The 20,719-nt window shown below is 37.3% G+C and overlaps 1 protein-coding gene across 6 annotated transcripts in view; it reads left to right on the top strand.

Annotated features, from left to right (window-relative positions):
* cadm4 (cell adhesion molecule 4) overlaps positions 1 to 20,719 on the top strand; it is a 228,537-nt gene that overhangs the window by 183,791 nt on the left and 24,027 nt on the right. For all 6 annotated transcript variants that reach the window (XM_028012103.1, XM_028012106.1, XM_028012101.1 and 3 more), the window contains exons 3-5: positions 6,466 to 6,753; positions 13,587 to 13,748; positions 16,354 to 16,444. In XM_028012103.1, the coding sequence (XP_027867904.1) occupies positions 6,466 to 6,753; positions 13,587 to 13,748; positions 16,354 to 16,444 (541 nt within the window). The remainder of the gene's footprint in view (positions 1 to 6,465; positions 6,754 to 13,586; positions 13,749 to 16,353; positions 16,445 to 20,719) is intronic.

Here is a 20,719-nt window from a genome sequence, read left to right as displayed (position 1 = left end):
TAACAGGAGTTGTGAGATTAATTTAAAAACACAGAACAGGTGAAGAAAATTTCTGTTTTTCTTAAAGCAGAAATCTGACTCAATGCATCTTCATTCTTAACTTTTACTAATTTAATTTTGCTTGATTTTTGCATAAGAAATAACTTTTAATTAAATAAAACAATAATATATGCAGAGCTAGTTACGCGTTTATACTCATCAATTATTCAGCTATTAATTTTTTGGCTTCTGGTGATTTATTTGCGGTTTGATACAGTTTAAAAATAAGATTTGGGTGTTTTTTTAAATACGCACAGGATTAAATATATGCTTGCAATCCTACAAATATTTGATTAAATGTCTCTTACTAAGTTACAGAGAAATAACAAAATGAAGTACCTTAAAAGACAAATCCAAGTTTTGTGACATCCTCTGGCCTCCTTAGTACCTGCTGAGTATCGTTTAAATGCCACACCATTATGCCCATCCCTTTATGACGACAGTGAACCTTCTAATCATCTTAAACTGATTTTTAGAAACATTAACATTTTGCTGAAAAATCTGTTGCAACTGTGCAATGCTATCATATTAATAAAGAAATGTTTTCGAACACACGCTAAATGTATGCCATAAAGAATAAAAGCAGTTCAGGATGCAAAAAGTGGGTCCAACATTGTTCAAGCAAGTTGTATCTAACAAAGTGGCTGGTGAGTATTTAGAAAAGTTAGTCAGCTCGAAAATTTCCCAGACTCCCAATATCAAAAACTAATCATTGGAGACACCCCTGATTTCAAGATGCCCTGAACTTCCCCCCTTTTTTTTTACAAAGCATAATTTCAAATCACTGTATTTGCCACTAACCAATAACCGTAGAAGCTTGTTAACGAAAGAAAAGCTTGCATCAGTTCAAGGTAATAAACAGTAGCTTAATAAATAGCCTAAAGTCTGGAGGTTAAATTAAAACTCATCTTTAATCTGATGAAAACATGTTAAAAGGAAAATGATTGCAATACTTTTGCATCATGAGATTTCTTGAGGATAAAATGTGCTTAAACTGTATTAGATGTTTTACTTTCAATCGTAAGAAAATTAATAAAACTGGGCTTTGTGCATCATTCACAAAGCCCGGTTATTTGTTGAATTTAGCTTCATATTTTTTGTTGATGTTGCCAGCTAACAAAGCAAACAGCAGTGAGTCATACTTTGTTTTTCTGTAATCATTTGTTATGACATTGTTTTGAAAAGTTTATATTTAAACACATTTTTAACCATCTATTCATAAAAACCTACAAACAGCAATTTGTTTTGATTCGACAATCAAGACTATTCACTAGAAAAACAGTTTGACTATATAGAAGTTGCTCTTTATTTTCAGCTGGGGAAATTTAGAAATAGGATAAAATTGCAGCCATTCATTTTTTACACATGCAGCACTCCGCTCTGTTGATTTTTTCTCCACTTCACTTGTCTGTCACCTCAATCAAGAAGTGGACTAAATTGGAGAGTTGAAGTTGGTGCTTTTGGGCACAGAATCTAACTTTCAGCCCTGACTCTCTTTCTATCAGATCAGCACAACTGCAATTTCCATTAAGTATTTAAGCTGAGCTGCCTTGTCTGCTCTCACATGAGACGTTGACTTGCACCCTTCAGGAATGCATGGCGAAGACTAATAAGAACACGGAGAAAGAGAAAGATGTGGTGTAAAGCTGAGAATGAAAGAGAAAATGAGAGAGAATATACAGGAGGAGTAAAGGGGGATGAGGCAAAAAGGGAAACGGGAAAAATACACTGCTTAAGGAGGCGAAGCAGTTTTTAGAGAATATGTAACATTTATATTGCCACAGTGCTTTGAATAGGTATCCAAACCCATTGAACTTTTTCGTACAACCACATACTACAATCTGTTTCAATGGGATTTCATTTGATAGGCCTACATAAAGTAGCAGATAATTGTGAAGTAGAAGAAGAAGGATTCATGATTTACAACTTTTTTTGGCTTATATAAATCTAAAAAGTGTACTTTTTTAGATTCTTTTCACAGCGCCTTTTCACAGCGTCAATGCTTTGTAGAATCACTTCTCGCTGTAGCTCAACTCTTTTGGGGATATATTTCTACCAGCTTAGTATATATAGACTCAGATTTTTCTTTTTTTCTTTGCAAAATAGCTCCACCCCAGTCAGATTGGATGGAAATCATTTGTGAACAGTTGTTTCCAATTGATATTATATGTTTTTAGTTGCTTTTGGGTCTGGATTTGACTGGGGCATCCACACATATAGAAATCCCTCGATCCAAGCTTTAACTCTGGCTGTACGTTTAGCATTCTCGTGCTGAAAGGTGAACGTTTGGCTCAGTTTCAAATCTTTTGTAACCTTTAACAGATTTTCTCACAGGCTTGCCCTGTGTTTAGCTCGATCCACCTCCCCATCAACTCTGAACACTTTCTTTTTCCTTGGTAAAATAAAGCATCACCAAATGAGGATTAAATGAAGATGGGTTTTTTATTGCTGTTTTCTCAGTGTTAGTTTTCCGCCACACAGTGCTTTGAGTCTAGATCAAAAAGTAACATTTTGGTCTCCCGTGTTACCAGAACTGTGAATATATGCAGCTTCCCCACAGTTAGCATGGGCCTCCTGTTAGTTGGCCAGTCTTGTCTTAGTAGGTTTGCAGTTGTGTCATTTCCCACAGTGCTGAATGAAACGGCACTCAGTGAGAAATTCAAATCTTGGGATATTTTTTTCTAACCCAAACTTCTTCATAGTGTTATGCCTTTATGTGTTCCTTGCTCCTCCTGATGCTGTTAATTCACTAATGTTTTCTAACAAACCTTTCAGACCTTCCCAGAACAAGTACTGTAGATATCCATTAGCTTGAGGTTATTGCAAGTTCACACTTCATTACAGGTTTGTGGTCTGTCCCATAAAATCCCTGTAAATTACTAAAGTTTGTGACTAAAACTTGACAAAAGCAGGATAAGTTTAGTATAGATATTTTTGCAGTACACTTATGGAAGCAAATAAAAAGTCCCATTATGGGGCAGTTTCCAAAAACATAAATTACATCTTGTTGACTTTTCACTTCCATACATTCGTGGCTATTATCCATCTGCCAACCAGATCATAAACCAGGATCTTTCTCCATTCATTCCTATTAGCTATGAACTCCCAAAATAAAGCCACTGCAGTTAGCAAAGAAAATTGTGCGACATGTTGTGCAAGCAAGCAACCTGTCGCAGTTGTGTTTTATGACAATGTGGGGACGGTCAGCTTCAGCAAAAGAGGGCAACTAACCAAATGGAGCCTTTCTCCTCCTCAGTGGTCCATGTCTCTATTTCTTCTCCTTTTGCCAGCCCTCATCAGCATGCAAATGAGACAGGACAATAAAGGTGAACTTGGACTAGAACAGCAGTCTGACATTTAGTTGCCATTTTGTGGAGAGAGGAGGAAAAAGACTTACCTGTCTGTGGGGAATAGCTCTAACAATCCTCATACCACCATTCAGGGGAGAGAAAAAAAGATTTGGATGAGGTGGAGAGATTATTGTGGCATAGGATCTGGAGGAGTGGACTAACTTCATGCCTCCAAGCCTGGCTATTGTATTCAGTATTGTACCGTATAAAGTTTTGCTAGCCCTGTTACAGAATGTACTTATATTAGTTTATCTCTTTCAATTTGCTTTCCTTTCCTCTTCACTCCCTGTAGAAAGCAAACAAAAATACACTTATCCACAAAAAATATCTCTAGCTCTCTCTCTCTGATATTGTGTATTGTGCTGTGAGGTGGCCGGGTGTTACATAAGGGAGGTGTTTTTTATCTTGCTGAGCCAAACACAAAAGAAACAAAACAGGGACAGAACCAAACACAAAATTAGTGGTTTCACGGTCAGCTTAATACAAACTGAGCCTTAGAGGCATTTATGTGAATCTGTGGTCACAGAGTTACTGTCATCCACAGACAGCTATTGAATTATTGGGTATTACCAGGATTTTTCCTCCCATTAACTCGATTCCTTTCCTTTCAAAAGAAAAACTGCTACAAGCTCACCTTTTCACTTTCAAGCTTTTAATGTTCCTCCATCTTTCTTCTTCATGCACTGTGATGTTTTGTAGCTCACTGATTTGAGGTTCAAGGTGGACTGCAATTGCTGCATTTTGAAAGCTGATGTCAATTTACGACTTGGAGTATTCAGCTCCTGTCAAAAGCTGGCCATTCTATAGGTTTGTCTCATTGAACATGTAGCATTATTTGCATTGCACTAAGATGAGGCAGGGAAAACGACAATAATTAAAATCTTAAAACAATCTTCTCTTAAATTAGAAAAAAACAAACTAACAAGAAAAAGCGCCTCCATTATACCTCATGACAGTCCAATCAGTACTCAGGAGAAAATGAGCAGGAAATGAGGGAGCCAACATATAGGCTGAGTTGTATCAATCCACATACTGAAGCGACTCTGGAGCTCTGGAGACTCGCCTTGCAAACTTGCTCTGAACTTTCTTCTTTCTTCTTTTTTTTCCTCAAACGAAACCTTAGATTTAGCAGTGCTATCAATTCCAGGGCAGCAATCATCTGGGATGCTCACAGCCTCTATTTTGTGTGCTGAGCTGTTAAGAGTGACATCACAAATTAGATGTTGAAACTCTATTCGGACTCCTCGCTTTATGAGATAGAACCGGCTGTTCACTGAAAACAGAGCTAACTGTCTGGAGGCCAAGTAATAACTGATTTCAAAGCTGAAAATGTCATGCCACTGAATTATGCCTCTGTTTCTCTTAGGAATTTGTTAATACTTACCAGACAGTGTACATAAAAGGTTATCTATATCTACAGAGATGTGCACTAAAAAAGATTTACCAAGAGTAAAACAATATGTTTTGAAATCACTTGCAACAACACCAGACTACAGTCATTCAGATATGAGGCTCATTTAAAGCTGCACCGTACACACTGAAGTGCAACTAGCTTTTTTTCAATGATCTTTAATTTATAGGTCAAAAAAAGGTCATTAACGTAATGACCTTTAGCGATAGCTTGATATCACTATCACGGTAGCGATATTAAGCTGGTGCAGCCATTGTTTTGTTGACTTTGTCTTGTGCAAGGACTCACAATGACGCTAAGTAGTTAAAGGTCTGGTAATATTCAGCTGTATAGACACCTGAAGGTTTTGTATCAAATCTGCCTTTCAGTAATTTCACTTCCCTTTTCAGTAAATCTAATTTCATGTGAGGCAAAAGTAACTCCTGAGGATGATGGTGCCACCACAATATTTTATTTGGGTATTGTGATCTTTTGGGGATTTGTTGTTTTTATGTTAAACTTACCTAAACTTTAGTAATTGTGACCAAAAGGTGAGGTTTGGTTTCATCAGACCTCAACTCATTCTCACACAAAGTTTTAGGAGATTTTGAATGGAGTTTTGGATGAAAAAAAATTATTTTGTCTATATCCATTATGGATGCTCCAGTCACATGTAGAAGACGACTGGTCCGACCCAGAATTCCCTCCAGCTCCTTTGGTGTTCCTTACCAGTTTCTGCCTTGTCTCAGTTACTGAAAAATTTGAACTTTTAGTAATATTCCTTGGTTCCATAGTTTCTCAAATTGTTTTTAATTGGTGTCTTTGCTGGACTATGGTGTGTATATAACAATGCACACTTATTTTGTATGCTTCTCCTGCCTGATACCTTTCAGAGATTATGTCATTTTAACCTTTGGTGACCTCCCTCCAAATTATGGTTTCAGCTAAAGGATTCTAATTAGTAAATGTCAGTAAAATCAAACTAGAATAAGATAACTTTATTCAGGTTAATCAGATTCACGTCAAATGATGACAGGTGTGAACTCCAAAAAACTATTGCCCTAACTGAATTAAAAGCTGCTTCAAAAATTATGCTAAGTGTGTGCACAGCTGTGCAGTATCATTAATGCACCGTTTTACTTTTACAAAATATTTCCTCCCACAAATGTTTTTCACCTTAATTTTACTAGATTTGTCTTCAGTTAAATGTAACTAAATGTGGAAAAGGTTTTTAAATGTTTACTTCGATGTCTACTTTTGTAATCAGCAAAGTCTGGCATTTTAACAGGAGCTTGTTCACTTTGGAGTGAGACACAATAAAACTACTTCACAAATGGTACAAGCACTTGACAGAAAATGAGCCAAGAACAAAGAAAAACTCTGAAAGACATTTAGATAGATTGAATAACTACAGATTGTCACCACTTTAAAATATTTCAACGTCTGGCTCCTTAACACACAAAGGAATGGTCTGAAGGTTTTTCACAAAAATAATTTTTATAAAATTATTTAAATTAAACTTTTCAATTCATAAATAACAAAACAATTTTCTGCTTTGTATGACTTTTACTCTTACCATCCAACTGTTTGCTACTACCACTCTTGTGCACTCGCTATCCTCACTCCCTTTTTTGTGTTAACCTCAACAACAGTAAGTTTTCTCTTGTTATTTCCCCCTTACTCTAGCTCTGAAGGACGACCGTTTCCAGATGGTGCTCTTCACGCAACGACTGGTGCGCATCACCCTGACCAACGTCAGCGTGTCCGACGAGGGAGGCTACTTCTGCCAGCTGTACACGGATGCTACGCACCACCAGGTGGCGACGCTATCTGTTTCCGTCCCTCCAGAAACGCCGACGGTGGAGGTGAAGCAGGAGGCTGTGGAGGGCGGCGAGGCCGAGCTCACCTGCGTGTCACCGCGAAGCAAGCCGGCCACTACCCTGCGCTGGATGCGCAACGGCCGTGAGATACCAGGTACAAGGACACAGCTTAGATATGGAGTGATGGATGGGTAGATGATTAGGAGAGATGAATGTGAAAGTTAATGAGATGGTAAAAGACAGGTGAAGTAGAATGGTAGGTTTACACCACAGACTGAGTGCAGAATAAAATGGAAATAAATGGATGGGTGATTGATGGCTTGGCAGGATGAAAGGGAGCTGAATCAGGGGGAAAAGAGCAGGTAAGGACGGGTGGATAAATGGAGGAAAAATTAGGATTTGAGCTGTCAAGGTGCCAGACTTTTACCTAACATTTCCTCCATTTTTATCACTTAAATCAAACATTTCTTCACATTGGAACTGAAGTAATTTTGCAGTCCTGTTGTTTCTGGGAGTCATTATCAGTTCATTACCCCACCATGTTGCGTATTAGTAGGAGGTTATACAGAGACAACAGATCATCAGCATCTGCAAATGTTTTCACACATTTTTATTATTTCTAGAGTACATTCACACTTAAAATCAAAACAAATTTACAGTACGGTGAAGCAATTCTTGAAAAGTAACACATTTTATATCACTTTGAGGTGTTAAACAAAAATACATTCATTTTTGTCTACTAGAATGCTCTAAGAATTGATTCAATTATATTAAATGTTAACTCATGATATGCCGATGAGCCCTGGAGTCTCTAGCTGGTGCACCACATGGAAACCAAATCGGAAAGCATTATTTTTTATATATTTTTAAGTATTTGCTACAGCTTTTGTGCATCCACAGGTATTTCTGCCTTTAATAAAGCTTTCAGAAAGTGAAATGCACCTCAGTGAGTCTCAGATTAAGGGATTGACCCTGGCCACTGCAGGATACTCCTCTTTTTTTTACCACTAAAATCTTCAGGTTTGCTTTTGCAATATGTTTTGGGTCACTGGCTATCTGTTCTGTGAAGCTTCTTCAAATCCGCCTTTTTAAATTTACCTGGATGTGAGAAGATAGTCTATTCTCTGTATATTTATGGTACGTTTTAAAATTCATATGGGCAAGTCTCTTATTTTTATCACATCATCAGTAAACACTGAGCTGTCACACAGCCTTCATTTTGGATGCTTTTGTTCATAAATATTTCAAGCCTACCCTGTTTGTTTTATGACTGTTATTTTGGATACAGTTGATCTTAATTTTCTCTGGCCAGAATAAAAACTATTATGGTAATGAGCCTATTCTCTGTGCCTCGCAAAAGTATTCCTACCCCATGAACCTTCTAACGTTTTGTCACGTCATAACCTCAAAGCCCCACAATGTAGTGTGAAAGAAAAATTTGCCATAATTGTTAGCAGATTTTAACAAATACATATCTAAAAAGTCTGGCATGTATATGTATTTAGTAGTCCTGAGTCAGTACTTTGTAGTGCCAAATTTTGATTAGATTAAAAATACAGCTGCAACTCTTTTGAAAATGTCTTCAGCAGCAGAAATGTACAGGCATAGTTTTCCATCAGTATCAGAGTAAAAAAGCACAATTAATATCCATGGACCACCTTTCTATTTTTTATTTGTGAACAAACATTTAAACCATTCCTTGGAAAGGTTTAAATATTACTCCTGAATCTTTTCTGGAAGGTAGACATGGAAAGGGACTTTTTTATATGCATGAGAGTTGTTTTAGCCTTCAATATTGGAAAGATGCACTGGATGTACCTTACCAATGCACCAGGCGTATTTTTGATGTGTTTTTATTTTCCAAAGAAAGTGCTCACTCGTCCTCTCATGAATTTTTGCCATTTTTCTGATGAATTTCTTGTGTTTTTGCAATTTCTACATAGACTTTTTCACTTACACAAAGAGCTTTTTTTTTTGCCAGAAACTCTTCACAATACCAATCCCACTCAAAATCAACTCGAAAGCTTTTACAGTTGGTGAAAAAAACAAACAAACACTTGACCACCAGACAGATTTTGAGTTAATTGAGTGTTGAAAAAGAGTTCTAAACATTCAACAGCTATAACTCTTCCCTGCTCTCCACTCTTGACTATAATTATCCAAAGATCCCCAAAACTCCTGACTCGTATTCAGTTTGAAAATTTACGTGAAATTGGCATAAAAAGCTAAAGGTTTCAGCCTGTTCTGTGAAACTTGTGCAGGTTTTCCAGAAATGTCACTGAGGAAAAATAAGTATTTGTTCTCAATCAACTTCCCTGGTAAAATAAAGGTTAAAAAGAGTGTCTGGTCTTCAAACAGCCTTCCCAAACACACATCATCACCCCTTCGTTGGCCACCACTTGCTACCTTTAGGCTACAGTTTACAATTCAAATGTCTGATGTTAACCTACAAAGTCCAGTTGATCGGTTCTCATCTACTTCAAAACTTTTGCAAAGAAATGCGTCACAACTTGGTCACTCCAGAAAGGACTGTCAGCCAGCAGTTCCTACATCATACCCAAGAAATCTAGACTCTTTCCAAGATGGTGGGATGACCTTCTGAGGCTTACCAGTACACGGACATCCCTGTCTGTCAACAAGAAACTCTTGAAGACCCATCTCTTTAAAGAGCATCTTCCAACTTACCCTATGCTTCCTTTCCCCTTCTACTTCCTTAACCCTCCTATTGCTATTTCTCTTTGCATTTCCCACTGTCCCACTTGTATTGAACACTCCCACCCACTCTGACAGAACATGACTAGAGGTCTTCATTCTCTAGTCATGAAGACATAACTGCATTGTTTTGTCTTCCTTTGAAAGTTGCTTTGGATAAAAGTGACTACTGAATGCATAAACATAAACAGAGATGTCTGGAATAATACATAAAAAGTTTATCTTATTTGCTCATAATCTGACAAGCTTACTAATACACAAAGGCTCAGATCACTCTTATTTTAGATTTCCAGCTCTCTCTCTTCCTCTCTTTATCTCAGACTCTGAAAGGCAGACAGCTTCATTTATAACCCTCTAACCTTTCGTCCTTTGCTTCTGATAAATCCAAGAGCATTTTATTAGACTGTTACCTTGATTTAAGTCAGTTCCTCTCATTCTTTCTATTTCTTTCTATTAAAGGGGTGCTTGACACAATAACATATCTGAAATCTATCTTCCTGAAACCTTGAGCCAGGAGAAATAGTCTCTGTTGTTAACTCGACTTATGTGTCTAATGCGAGACGTAATATAAAATTCCTTAAATTCTTGGTTTATTCACTAAACTGCTTGTGACCATGTTACTACAGCTCTCATGAAGGCTTACAGCACAGGAGAGAGGTACCAAATATACTTTTTAAGCAAAATACATAGTGGTTTTTGGGAACCTTTGGTACTGAAAGGGTTAGTTTAGATTTCTCTCTTAGAACCCAATTAATGCTACCTAATTTATATATATATATATATATATATATATATATATATATATATATATATATATATTTGTATGTTTTTATTTTTTTATCTGATTTGTTTTGGAATTAAAAGTGTTGCTGCTCATAGTTACTCACTACATACCATTGTTTCATGTCTAAATGATATTCTTTTTCCATACTGAAACATTTTCAGTCTCTTTTCACTAACTAATGTCAAACTAATAGTTACAAACTCAAATAATTTTCCTTGTTCTGGTATCTTTGTCTATACTTCTCCACACCTGGATAATGATCAAACTCTGTGCCTTTCCTTGCACTGTTTATCAACCCTATTGTACAAATAAAACCAACTTGAAAAAGTATACATCTTCTTTATGAGGCACATGGTGCTTCCTGACCATTTACATTTTTTAAAAAACACAGAAGAGCACTGTATCACAGGAAATCCTTTTCTTTTTTTTTCTAAAATATTGGTGAGAGAAAAAAATCTCTGATTTACTGTTGGATTTGTTAGACTGTTAAATCTTTTATTAATTTTATTATGACTATACTGTGTGTTTTAATGAGGCTTCCTGTCATGAACGGTCATTAATTATTTAAATTAGGAGCAGAGGCTTCTGACGTGTATAATTACACACACTCCAATGTGCACGAAGTGAGGAGTAGCACTGTAAGCAGCTCTGCACTGAAACAGTAATTTACTGTTGCAATAAAACAAAGACAAAATGATTGTGAAACTGACTTTTTAAGCTGTCTGAAACGTTTTTCATAAGAGATTAGGCCCCTTAGCAACTTTAGCACCACTGACTGTAACATTGTGCATTTCTGGATGGTAAATCAAACGTACCTAACTCAAAAAGTAGGGAAGAATGCAAAAAATGGTGGAATAGAGGTTGATTTGTGTATCCTGATAAGTCTTGTAGTTATTTGCAGCAGTTATTGGTCCATAAATACAAAAACCTTAACTTGCAGATCCTTACAAAAGTATTCAAACCACTTGAATTTTTTTCAAGTCACAACCATAAGCTAATGTATTTTATTGGGATTCTATGTAATGCAAAAACACAAATTAGGGAAGAATTGTGAATTGTATGAACAATTAATTTTAATAATGAAATTATAAATCCACAAATTAAGTGGTATTCATATCCAGCTCCATTTAATCTGACATCCCTAGTTAATCCTGTGCAATCATTATTCCTCAGAAGCTACATCATTTGTAAATACAGTCTCCATGTGTGTTATTTAATCTTATAAATTCAGCTGTTTGGTGAAGTCCACAGAGCTTTGTGAGTATAGAACATTAGTGAACAAATAGCATCTTGAAGACCAAGGAACACTGCAAACAGGTCAGGGAGAAAGCAGGGATAGGTTATAAAACAATATTCCACAATTTGAACATCTTACAGAGCACCTTTTAATTCAACAGCATAACTAGAAATACTGGCTGTATACCAAATGTGAAAAGTCATGCAAGGTAAGCATTAATCATAGAAGCAGCTAGAAAGTCTATTGTTGCTCTAGAGGAGCTACAGAGACCCCCAGCTCAGATGAAAGAATTTGTGACTCAAATCTGGTCTGCATGGAGGATTGAAAAGAAGAGTCATTGTGGAGAGAAAGCAATAAGAAGTCCTGTTTAAACTTTGCCCCAATCTATTTAGGGGACAAACCAAACATGTTGAAACATATGGTGTTCTCCGATTATACCAACATGAAATGTTTTGGCTTACAGGCCAAAAAATGTGTTTTGTTGAAATAATTACTTTTCACAGTGAGAAAACTATCCACATTGTAGAACATGGTGAAGGCAGTGTCATGTTGTGTAAAGAAAGGTTTACTCAGCATTGGAAGCTTCTCAGAGATGATGAGGGATCAAAGGAGAGTAATACAAGACAATCCTGGAACACTGTCAACAATGTTTAAGATCAAAGCATGTTGTTCACGTCCAAATGAGACAAATTTAAAATCTATATCTATATTCATATTCAGAACGAGCTTCAGCTGCTCAAGATGTGCGAAGAATCATAACTTAAAAGATTTCTTCACACAATATTGACTCTTTGGCTGAAAACATGTACATGCCACATTTTTCAGTTCTTATAATTTGATTACAGTTACAAGCCTGTTCAGGTACGACGGGTTGTCATGCCATAGTACTGTTTAATAATCAGCGTTAAACAGCTACAGAAGATGTAATAAGCAGTCTGTCAACCTGAGAACTTCATGTCAGCCATGATCTCATTCCCCTTTGTTGTGTGACACTCTTTCTCTCTTTCATCCCCATTCTTCTTCCTCCCTGTCAGAATACACCTGTTTTATCATTCTGACTATAGTTTCTGTGCTCCCACTTACTTCCTAGACCGTTCTTTTAATCTGATACTTTTCCCTTTTTTTGTTGAACTCTGTTGCTGACAAAGTTGCAACATATCTTGGCACAGTTAAAGTTTGCAAAGGCCCTCAAAAGTCATAAAGACAGATGGGAACTCTACTTCTCTTGTCTGATTTTGTGGCTTTATCCTTCTGTCTTCTCCTCCCTTCATTCCCCTGTTCCCGTTTTCTCTCCCTACCTTCTTCATCCTTCAGCCTTGAGCTAAACGAACTGTGACACTAAAGGTTAGAAGCAGATCCCCAGCAGATATAGGAGGCACTCTTTAATTAAGACGCTATCTTTCCGCCGCTCCCTCATTTCTGTTCATCAGAATTCACTGCCGCCATCACCCAGGCTTCGATTAGGCCAACTTTCGTTTGCTTGCCAGCAATAATTGAAAACTCAGTGTGATAAAAGTAATATTGTATTCTGCCTAAACAAGCACAAACTCCTGGTACGTGACCGTGTCAAGTCCCATTAGCTCGCCCCGGCTTCTTCTCCTCCTTCCTTCTGCCTCCCTCGCTGCCCCCCTCATCTTGCCTTCTGCTCTTATCGTCCTCTTTCATGTCTGCTTTCCTTCAAACATATAGGCACACATACCCACATCAATCATATTTCTATTGCCTCCTTTTCTTTTCTTGTCTCACACTTTTACTGTGATGTCCCACTCCCCCACCCAGTGTCTACTTCAGTTAAAATCTCAATTGGTTTATGCATATTCCCTCTTTTATCCTTTGCTTCCTCTCCCTCTTTTTCCTCTCCCTTTCTTTTGGTTGCAGACACCCAAAACATTTAGTTGATTTGCTATCTGAATACAAACAGTGCTGCTGCTCATAATTGCCATGAAATGTAGATGCAAATTGCTTTCTCTTTTCTTGCCCCTTTTTCATTCTGCTCTCCACTCATCCACCCCTCTGTGGATGCCTGTTGAAGCTCTAAAAAACTCATTCATCTGTTACTAACTTCTACCTCTTTGTTGGCATACTTTCTTCTGCCCCCCCCTCCTCTGAGGCCCTGGCTGACAATCTCCTCCCCGCTGCCTTCTCCTTTCAATACTGTGATTTCGCTGCTGGGGGTAAAAAGAAAGAACAAATTTGTGTTTTGACTGCTAACTTCCACATTCATCCCCCATCTATTCTCTCTTCCTCTCCATAGGTGTTGTGTCACAGCAGGACAATGGGAAGACTTTCAGCGTATCCAGCACCATCCGCATCCCAGTGGAGAGGAAAGACAACGGGGCGGCACTGAACTGCGAGGCAATCCACCCTGCGCTGAGTGGCCAAAAGAGGGTTCGACATTATCGGCTGGACGTGTATTGTAAGTCCTCGCGCCTTATTACGGCGCTTTCTTACAACCTGTCAAGCAAATGAAAAGGCATAATGTTCTCTTCTAAATATTTCAAAACTGCTCATTACTCCATCTGTGCTGCTGTCATCTAAATTAATACTTTAATGGTATTCATTATATTGTTTCCCCTGCAAAAATTTGTCATAGTTAGACTCATTTGTTTAAACAATGAATGATTTATTTTAGACCAGATTTTCTGAGGTATGTAGAGCAGCCCAGTGTGAGTCCTGCTCTCATTAAAGTGCAACACGTAGAGATCCTGTTGCAGAAATAGAGCCGTAGCCAAGTCAAGGTCCTGGCCTGTGGTTTTAAGAGCTTACTAACATCTACATGAAGAAATGAAAATCTCTGCTAGATTAGTATGTACAATGATCTTAGGACTGCTTAGGGATGGATTGATCCCAGCAGGCTTATTTGCAGAAAGTAGTAAAAATCTAATGCTGTCTTAGAGGAGGAAGTGCATTAAAATTCTTGGAGTAGTTTTAATTCCCTAGTTTTGATATTCTCTTAGGGAGCTAAGATAAGATACAAAACCAGGATTCTGTATCACAAATAGTATTAAGGTTTCACAAATCTTAGACTCTTTCAAATAATTTGTAATCAGTGTAAAATAAACCATTCCCTGATTGAACTGTTCATTTATTGACGTTTTTATGCTTCACTAATGTTAAGTTGCCCCTAATGCCAAGAATGGATTAAAAATTCTATATTTTTGTGTTTCCATAGATACAATGGCAGCTCCCATATGGTTTATAATCTCTTTTTTGTGTAAAATTGCCCCATTCAGTTTGATCACCATATGCATTTTATATTTTTAACTAGGGGTAATTAAATGCAGTCTAGACTCATTAAAAACTTAAATAGTTCTTTAGTTTAGCACAATCAGGAAGCTGTAAATCCTAAGTTAAGCATTATTAGCAGTTAACAGTTTATGACTAGTATCATAACAGCAGATTTTTTGCAATAAATTTGAATTCACTCAGAAAAGAAATAGAACATAGAGACAAAATTTCTCAGTTGGCTTTTATCTGACACATGAGACAAAACCAAACAAAATATTAGGTTTACAACAGAAAAATGAGAAGAGACTTTAGCAATGTTTTGGGGAAAACTAAGAATTGCAATAATGTTGTTTTTAGTTGAAAGAGGTAAGGCGCATATTTGTGTGTCTGATTTATTAGCCAAAGACACTCATGGTTTCTGATCCACAAATTGCTCATAAGAACCTCTTCATGTTGCCTGTATCTTCTGAAAATTATTGCTGTATTTATGACTTGAAGTTGTTTCATAACAAAATAAACATCACATGCTGTCAAGATCTTAGTCTCTCACTGTTATACTGACATCATTACAAATAAGAACACTTTCAAGTTTGCAATATAAAATAACTTTATGTTCCGTTTGATCTGAAATTTTACATGATCTCTCATGTTGTCACTAAAATCAGCCTTACTCCATGTTTTGAAATTTATAATTCACTTTGAAACATCTCAAATGTTTTTTACTTGGCATAAAATGAAGATTAAGAATACGTTTTCCCAATAAAATGTATTGTGTAGTACAAGTGGACAACAGGAATTATAAGTCATCAGGACGTTTGGCTTTTCAGGACAAAAGCAACAAACTTTCCACTTCTGGAAAAGAAAAATCTGAAACTAGTGTAAGATATACACATCGTATTTCTGTAGTGAACATTTCTCTGCTATTTGTAACAATTTATTAAATATGCACATTGTTAATATCACTATCTTTTATTAAATAACAAAAATAATGTTACTTTCAGTTCAGTTGGATTGCAATTTATTGACATTCTTATTTTCCTTTTGTGTGTTCACCAAACAGCTTCCCCATAGTTGCACATTTTGTGCACATTAAACCAGGAGACTAGACATTAGCGCATTTCACCTCAATCTGCTGATCGAATGCTACGAGGGCAATATTCTGTTGCATCGTTTGTTTTCCCCTCATATCAGCATGCCTGGCAGTTCAGTGGGACTCTTATCCAGCAATATGTCCATAATTTTGCAAAGTCAAACATTCCACAGGCATGCATAAATATTTACTTTTGGCAATATGATTCACACTCAGCAAGTAATTCTGCATCAGCCTTTGAGAACAGTTAATTTACCACATGCATATAGCTGTTTGTTGATGGATCCAAATGATTAATATTTATCAGGCGCCACATTCTGCATGCTGGTGGCTTCTCCAGTCGCAGAACTGGTAACAATGGCCACTTCGTCTGTGTGAATTTGGCTTCCTGTTGCTGTGTTATTAAAGTAAACGTGGTACAGCAGCTGGTGGAGCGGTGGACTGCTTATGATAATAGGTGTCACAAACCGTAGGATTGTGGGCTCGTTGCCTAGGAAACAGATGTTAAAGATTCTTCTTCCTGCCACTTTATCACTTTTCCCTTGGTCCTCATTTTTGTTCTCATCTCTCCCTATTTTCCTTTGTCTTTTGTTATTCCTTTTTGTTCCACCTGAACTGTTGCTGTATTACGGTCTGTTTTTGTATAGATTTTGCTATCGTACCCACATACTGACATACTCTCACTTTTTATGTTTCTCCACAGTTGCTCCCACAGTGCGGATTGTTTCTCCCACAGGGATTTTGCGTGAGGGCGACTCACTCAGCCTCACCTGCTCTATCACTGGGAATCCTTTGTAAGTGTTTCTGTTTGCATTGAAAGTCATTTTCTAGAAGTATGTTTCTGAGGATATTTGCTTTGATTTACATTTGACGTAACAGGACAAAGTTTGCAACAGTTACTTCAGAAAATTCTTTAAATTTCGAAGACAAAAGACAGGTATCTTTCACTTCACCCCCTAAATCACATGAAATGGCTACTTTTACAAAGGGCAAAATGCAACCTGTGCAAAAAAATTTATTGGAACATGCTTACGAAAGACGCTTTGAGGAGAACACAGGGAAGGTTGGAAGAGACAGTATCAGCACATAAGAAATTAACAGCATGCAAAAAGCCGGATAAAAACCCTTTTGCGCAGTGAAGTTTAACTTGCTAAAATATGATATTTCAATTCTAATCTACCACAAGGCAGCAGATAGCTGCAGAGAAACCCACAAGGGTAAACAGCTTTAATATTGCTGAGAGGTTTAGTTGTCTTTTAGTTGTTTGTCCGTCTGTCCATTCGTGGGCATTCATAGCCGCTTGTGCCAGTTTTCTTAAGGGGATAGTTTGGATCAGTTGTCCAGAAGCCATAAACCACAACATATTGACTGCACATCATTTTTCACAGATCACTGCTTTACAAAATTCTTAATAATGAAAGTAAAAACTGAATTTGCAAACACACTGTTGGTAAATCCTGCACATCAAAATTAGTGCCCTTAAAAACTTACCTCACAGATTTCTAGTGTCGTGGTTCTTCTTAATGGCTGTTAATACACTTTATACCCGGAGTTGGACAATTTTCTGTTATTTGGGCTTTTTGTGACATTTCCACACACAGTCTGGCTCAGGCAGAGAGCTTAAAAGCTTCACACTTCCACCCAAAGAAATACACAGATACCAGGCAGTCCAGCATAACAAATGTGTCATTCTATTTAATATTTCTTATTTATATCACTGGTATGCTGTATACATTATATAGCCACGTCCACTTAAAACACCATAACTCAGGCAGACGCAATGATTTTACAGATACATAATGTTTAGTGTTTCACATTCATCATCACCATTTGTCTGCATCTAAAGCTGAGAAATGAGATGCAATAAAAAAAAGGCAGTTGAGATATAAAGAGAGACACAGGTTAAAGTTTGCAATAACTGATACACTTTAGCTATTCAGCAGGAAGCAAATCTTCTGTAAACTGGGTGTTTCATACTGAGACCCTGACAATTTCACAGGTCAGCTGATGGGTTTAAGTACAGATGCTTTTCTTTGTAAGTATTCCTTAACATTTTTTGTTTGCAATGTTGTTTTTTATAAACAACAGAAATAGTCTACCTCTATATGCTTTTTTCTCTTAACAGCACACATGTTAATATGTCTTAACTATGAAGACTTAACAATTTATTTCTCTTTTACTAGAGAGATAGTTCAATATTTTTGAAGTGAAATTTTACCAGTTTATTACCTCAATAATGTCACAGGAGCTCTGTGTTACTTGTACTTGCATTAGTCAGATTTTCATACTGAAGCTAATTATTTTTTCCCAGTGGAAATAGAGTTTTGAGGTAGTGTACTACTATTGATCTTCCGATGTGAAACACACACTGAAAAAGGGCTATTTAAACTATTTTTGGGTGAAGAAACAGTCTAAAATACACACAGTGGAAGTAAAAATTGATTAAATCTGTTCACTTTAATGCTGTAATGTTCTCTTTATACTGCTTTATTTTCTTTCTGTCTGATATTTTGATCACAAACTCATCATAAACTTAAGGACTTATTTTGTTCTATTTTGTAATTTTTATAGATTATTGTGTTTTGTTGCACTTTGTTTAGCCATTGTTTTTATGATTCCCTTTGTGCTTTAGTCTTTGTTTTTGGGATTTGTATGCTTCTTTTGTTTATTTAGCTATTACTTTAATTTTTACAGATCTATGAACTTGCTATTCCCTCTCATTTGTTTTCCCTCAGTTGCCTCAAGCTTCCTCCTCCCTCACAGCTGCTACACATCAGTAATCACTGGCCTGTTTTTATTATTTTTTGTTTGTTGTTTTTTTTTAACCAGTAATCTCCTCTTCAGTATATTTGCCCTCCAGTTTTATTCACTTCTCTTCAGATCATCCTTTGCTCTCAATGCCATGCAGTTTTCTTCTCGCTGGGTTTTCTTAAATGTTATCCCGTCTTTTACCTTAATTAGTTAGTCTTGGGTTGTTGTTTTTTCTAGATTTGTGTAAAAGGTTTTCAAAATCCTTTGTCTATATTGTTAAAATAAGGGTTATAAGTTTTTTTATGTTATGTTGAAAGTCTGCTGTCACAGTAAAGCTGGTATTAACCAAAATGGTACATAGGCTGTGACTGAACTTATGTATCATTTTCTAGTAATACCAAAAACTCAAAGTGCTTATATGCTATGATTATCACTCACCAAGCTGCTCTAACCATATCCTAGTTATGTAGAATAGTAGGCAATTTTGGAGCTAAGTGCTTTGCTTGGCGGCACACCGTCATGAGGCAGGGGAAGCTGGAATTTAACCCACAACTTTCTGATTTCATAATAATGATTCCTTTCACTGAGTTACAGTGGCCACATATGTGCTACATCACCCATTGGTACAGATTTTAATACACCAGGATAATAATTATTCTACCAAATTCCTCTGAAAATTTAATAATTGTCAGGTCCCCCAATCTCAAATTACTGGTTAATTATTAATGCAGGACTTCTCTGTTCTTTATTTAAGCTGACTTTTGAAATGAAGACTGAGTACTTCTCATGTTATTTCTTTCACAGAACTAAGTAGACAAGGACTGTTACAGTGAGGTTTGATTAAACTTTCCTAAGCAAAGCTAAAACTGTTCAAACTGTCAATTTATTAGCACGACCAATATGAGAAGAAAGTGCCTTTGTAAACAGCAAAGAAAACTAACGCCTTCATCAAATTATCCTCTTTGTATTCAGAAGAAGCTTCTTTGGTTTGAGTTCAATTTTGTAGCGTGAAGGACAATGGGAATTTAAGAGGTTGCTCCAAACTCTTACTCTAATTAAGAACTTATTAGTGAGGGTGCGTGACTTGGATGTGTAAAACATGCACAAAATCTGATCAGTCGTTAACACTTTTCATAGCCAACTTTGAAACAAACCTTTATTTTTATTCTCCCCTAGAGGGTCCATGGACTCTGTGCACTGTACAGAATGATATTGGGCCCTAAGCCGTTAAGCCTGCTCCTAGATGGTCCGTCTGTCTGTGGGCATCAGGTCCACTAAAGCTCCCCCAGTAAAGCTCCGTGCAGCCAAAGAGTGAATGTGTGTGTGTGTGTTCATGTTTTTGTGTGATGTCTTTAGTGAAATCCAACTGAGGGGACTGGCTGAAAACCGTGTTGGCCCTAGCCTCTCTGAAGCTTTGTAGAGGCTGATTGGGAGCACTGTGTGTATGTATAGATGTGTGTTAGCGTGTGTTTTGGAGATCACTGGGTGGGACGTCAGGCGGCTCTGCACTCTGACCTCGATCTCATGTTTTTCACACAAACACCACTCCAAGGCCACCCACATGTTTTCTTCTCTAAGTTTGTTAATCGCTTGTTAGGCAACAAGGACCAATTAAATGCCACTATGTTTTGGTGAAAGGTTACAGTTAGTGTGTCTGGTATTAAGACGGGGATGCCGCCGAGTCACTTTTCTCGCTTACCTCCTTATTTGTGAATTAGCTTTAAAGGGGATTACAGAGGCCAGGGGTATAAGTGTGTACTTATGAGTTTGAAGCAGAGAGTAAGATTCTGTATTGCATATTTAGCACGAGAGAGGGCTTGCATGTGAGGGACTGAGCAAGATGGGGGTTTAATTAGACTTCCTGAAGGATTAGAACCCAGATGAGTCAGGATTGTAATCTGTCCAAAGTGGCGTGAGCCATGACACCCAGCCAGAAACACACGCTGTACTCATACAGATTTCTTCACCCGGATGTCTCTGTAATCCTCACACCTCCTGTCTTCTCTGTCTGCCTGTCTTTCATGACCAAATCATTTTGTCTGCCTGTTTCTGTCCTTCATTTTCCTCCATATCATCTCCCCTCTCTTTTTCCCTCAGTAATATTAGTCTTTCCTCCTGCTTTTGTCTTTTTTACCACCTTGCACACCTGACACCCTTTTTCGCTCTCATCTGCCACTCTCTCCCTCCTGCTACCCGTTTCACACCGTTGCTGCTCTCTGACCACCTACCTCCTCATTATTTTTCAGGATTCGGCCCCCTGTTACCATCGGCTTCTTCTTCAAAACTCCCTCTATTCTGTCTTCTCATCTCCCTCACCC

Source organism: Xiphophorus couchianus, chromosome 3 (genome assembly GCF_001444195.1).
Source record: "Xiphophorus couchianus chromosome 3, X_couchianus-1.0, whole genome shotgun sequence".
Taxonomy (NCBI): Eukaryota; Metazoa; Chordata; class Actinopteri; order Cyprinodontiformes; family Poeciliidae; genus Xiphophorus; species Xiphophorus couchianus.
The sequence above is the reverse complement of the archived record's forward strand: the minus strand, read 5'-3'. Positions and strand labels throughout refer to the sequence as shown.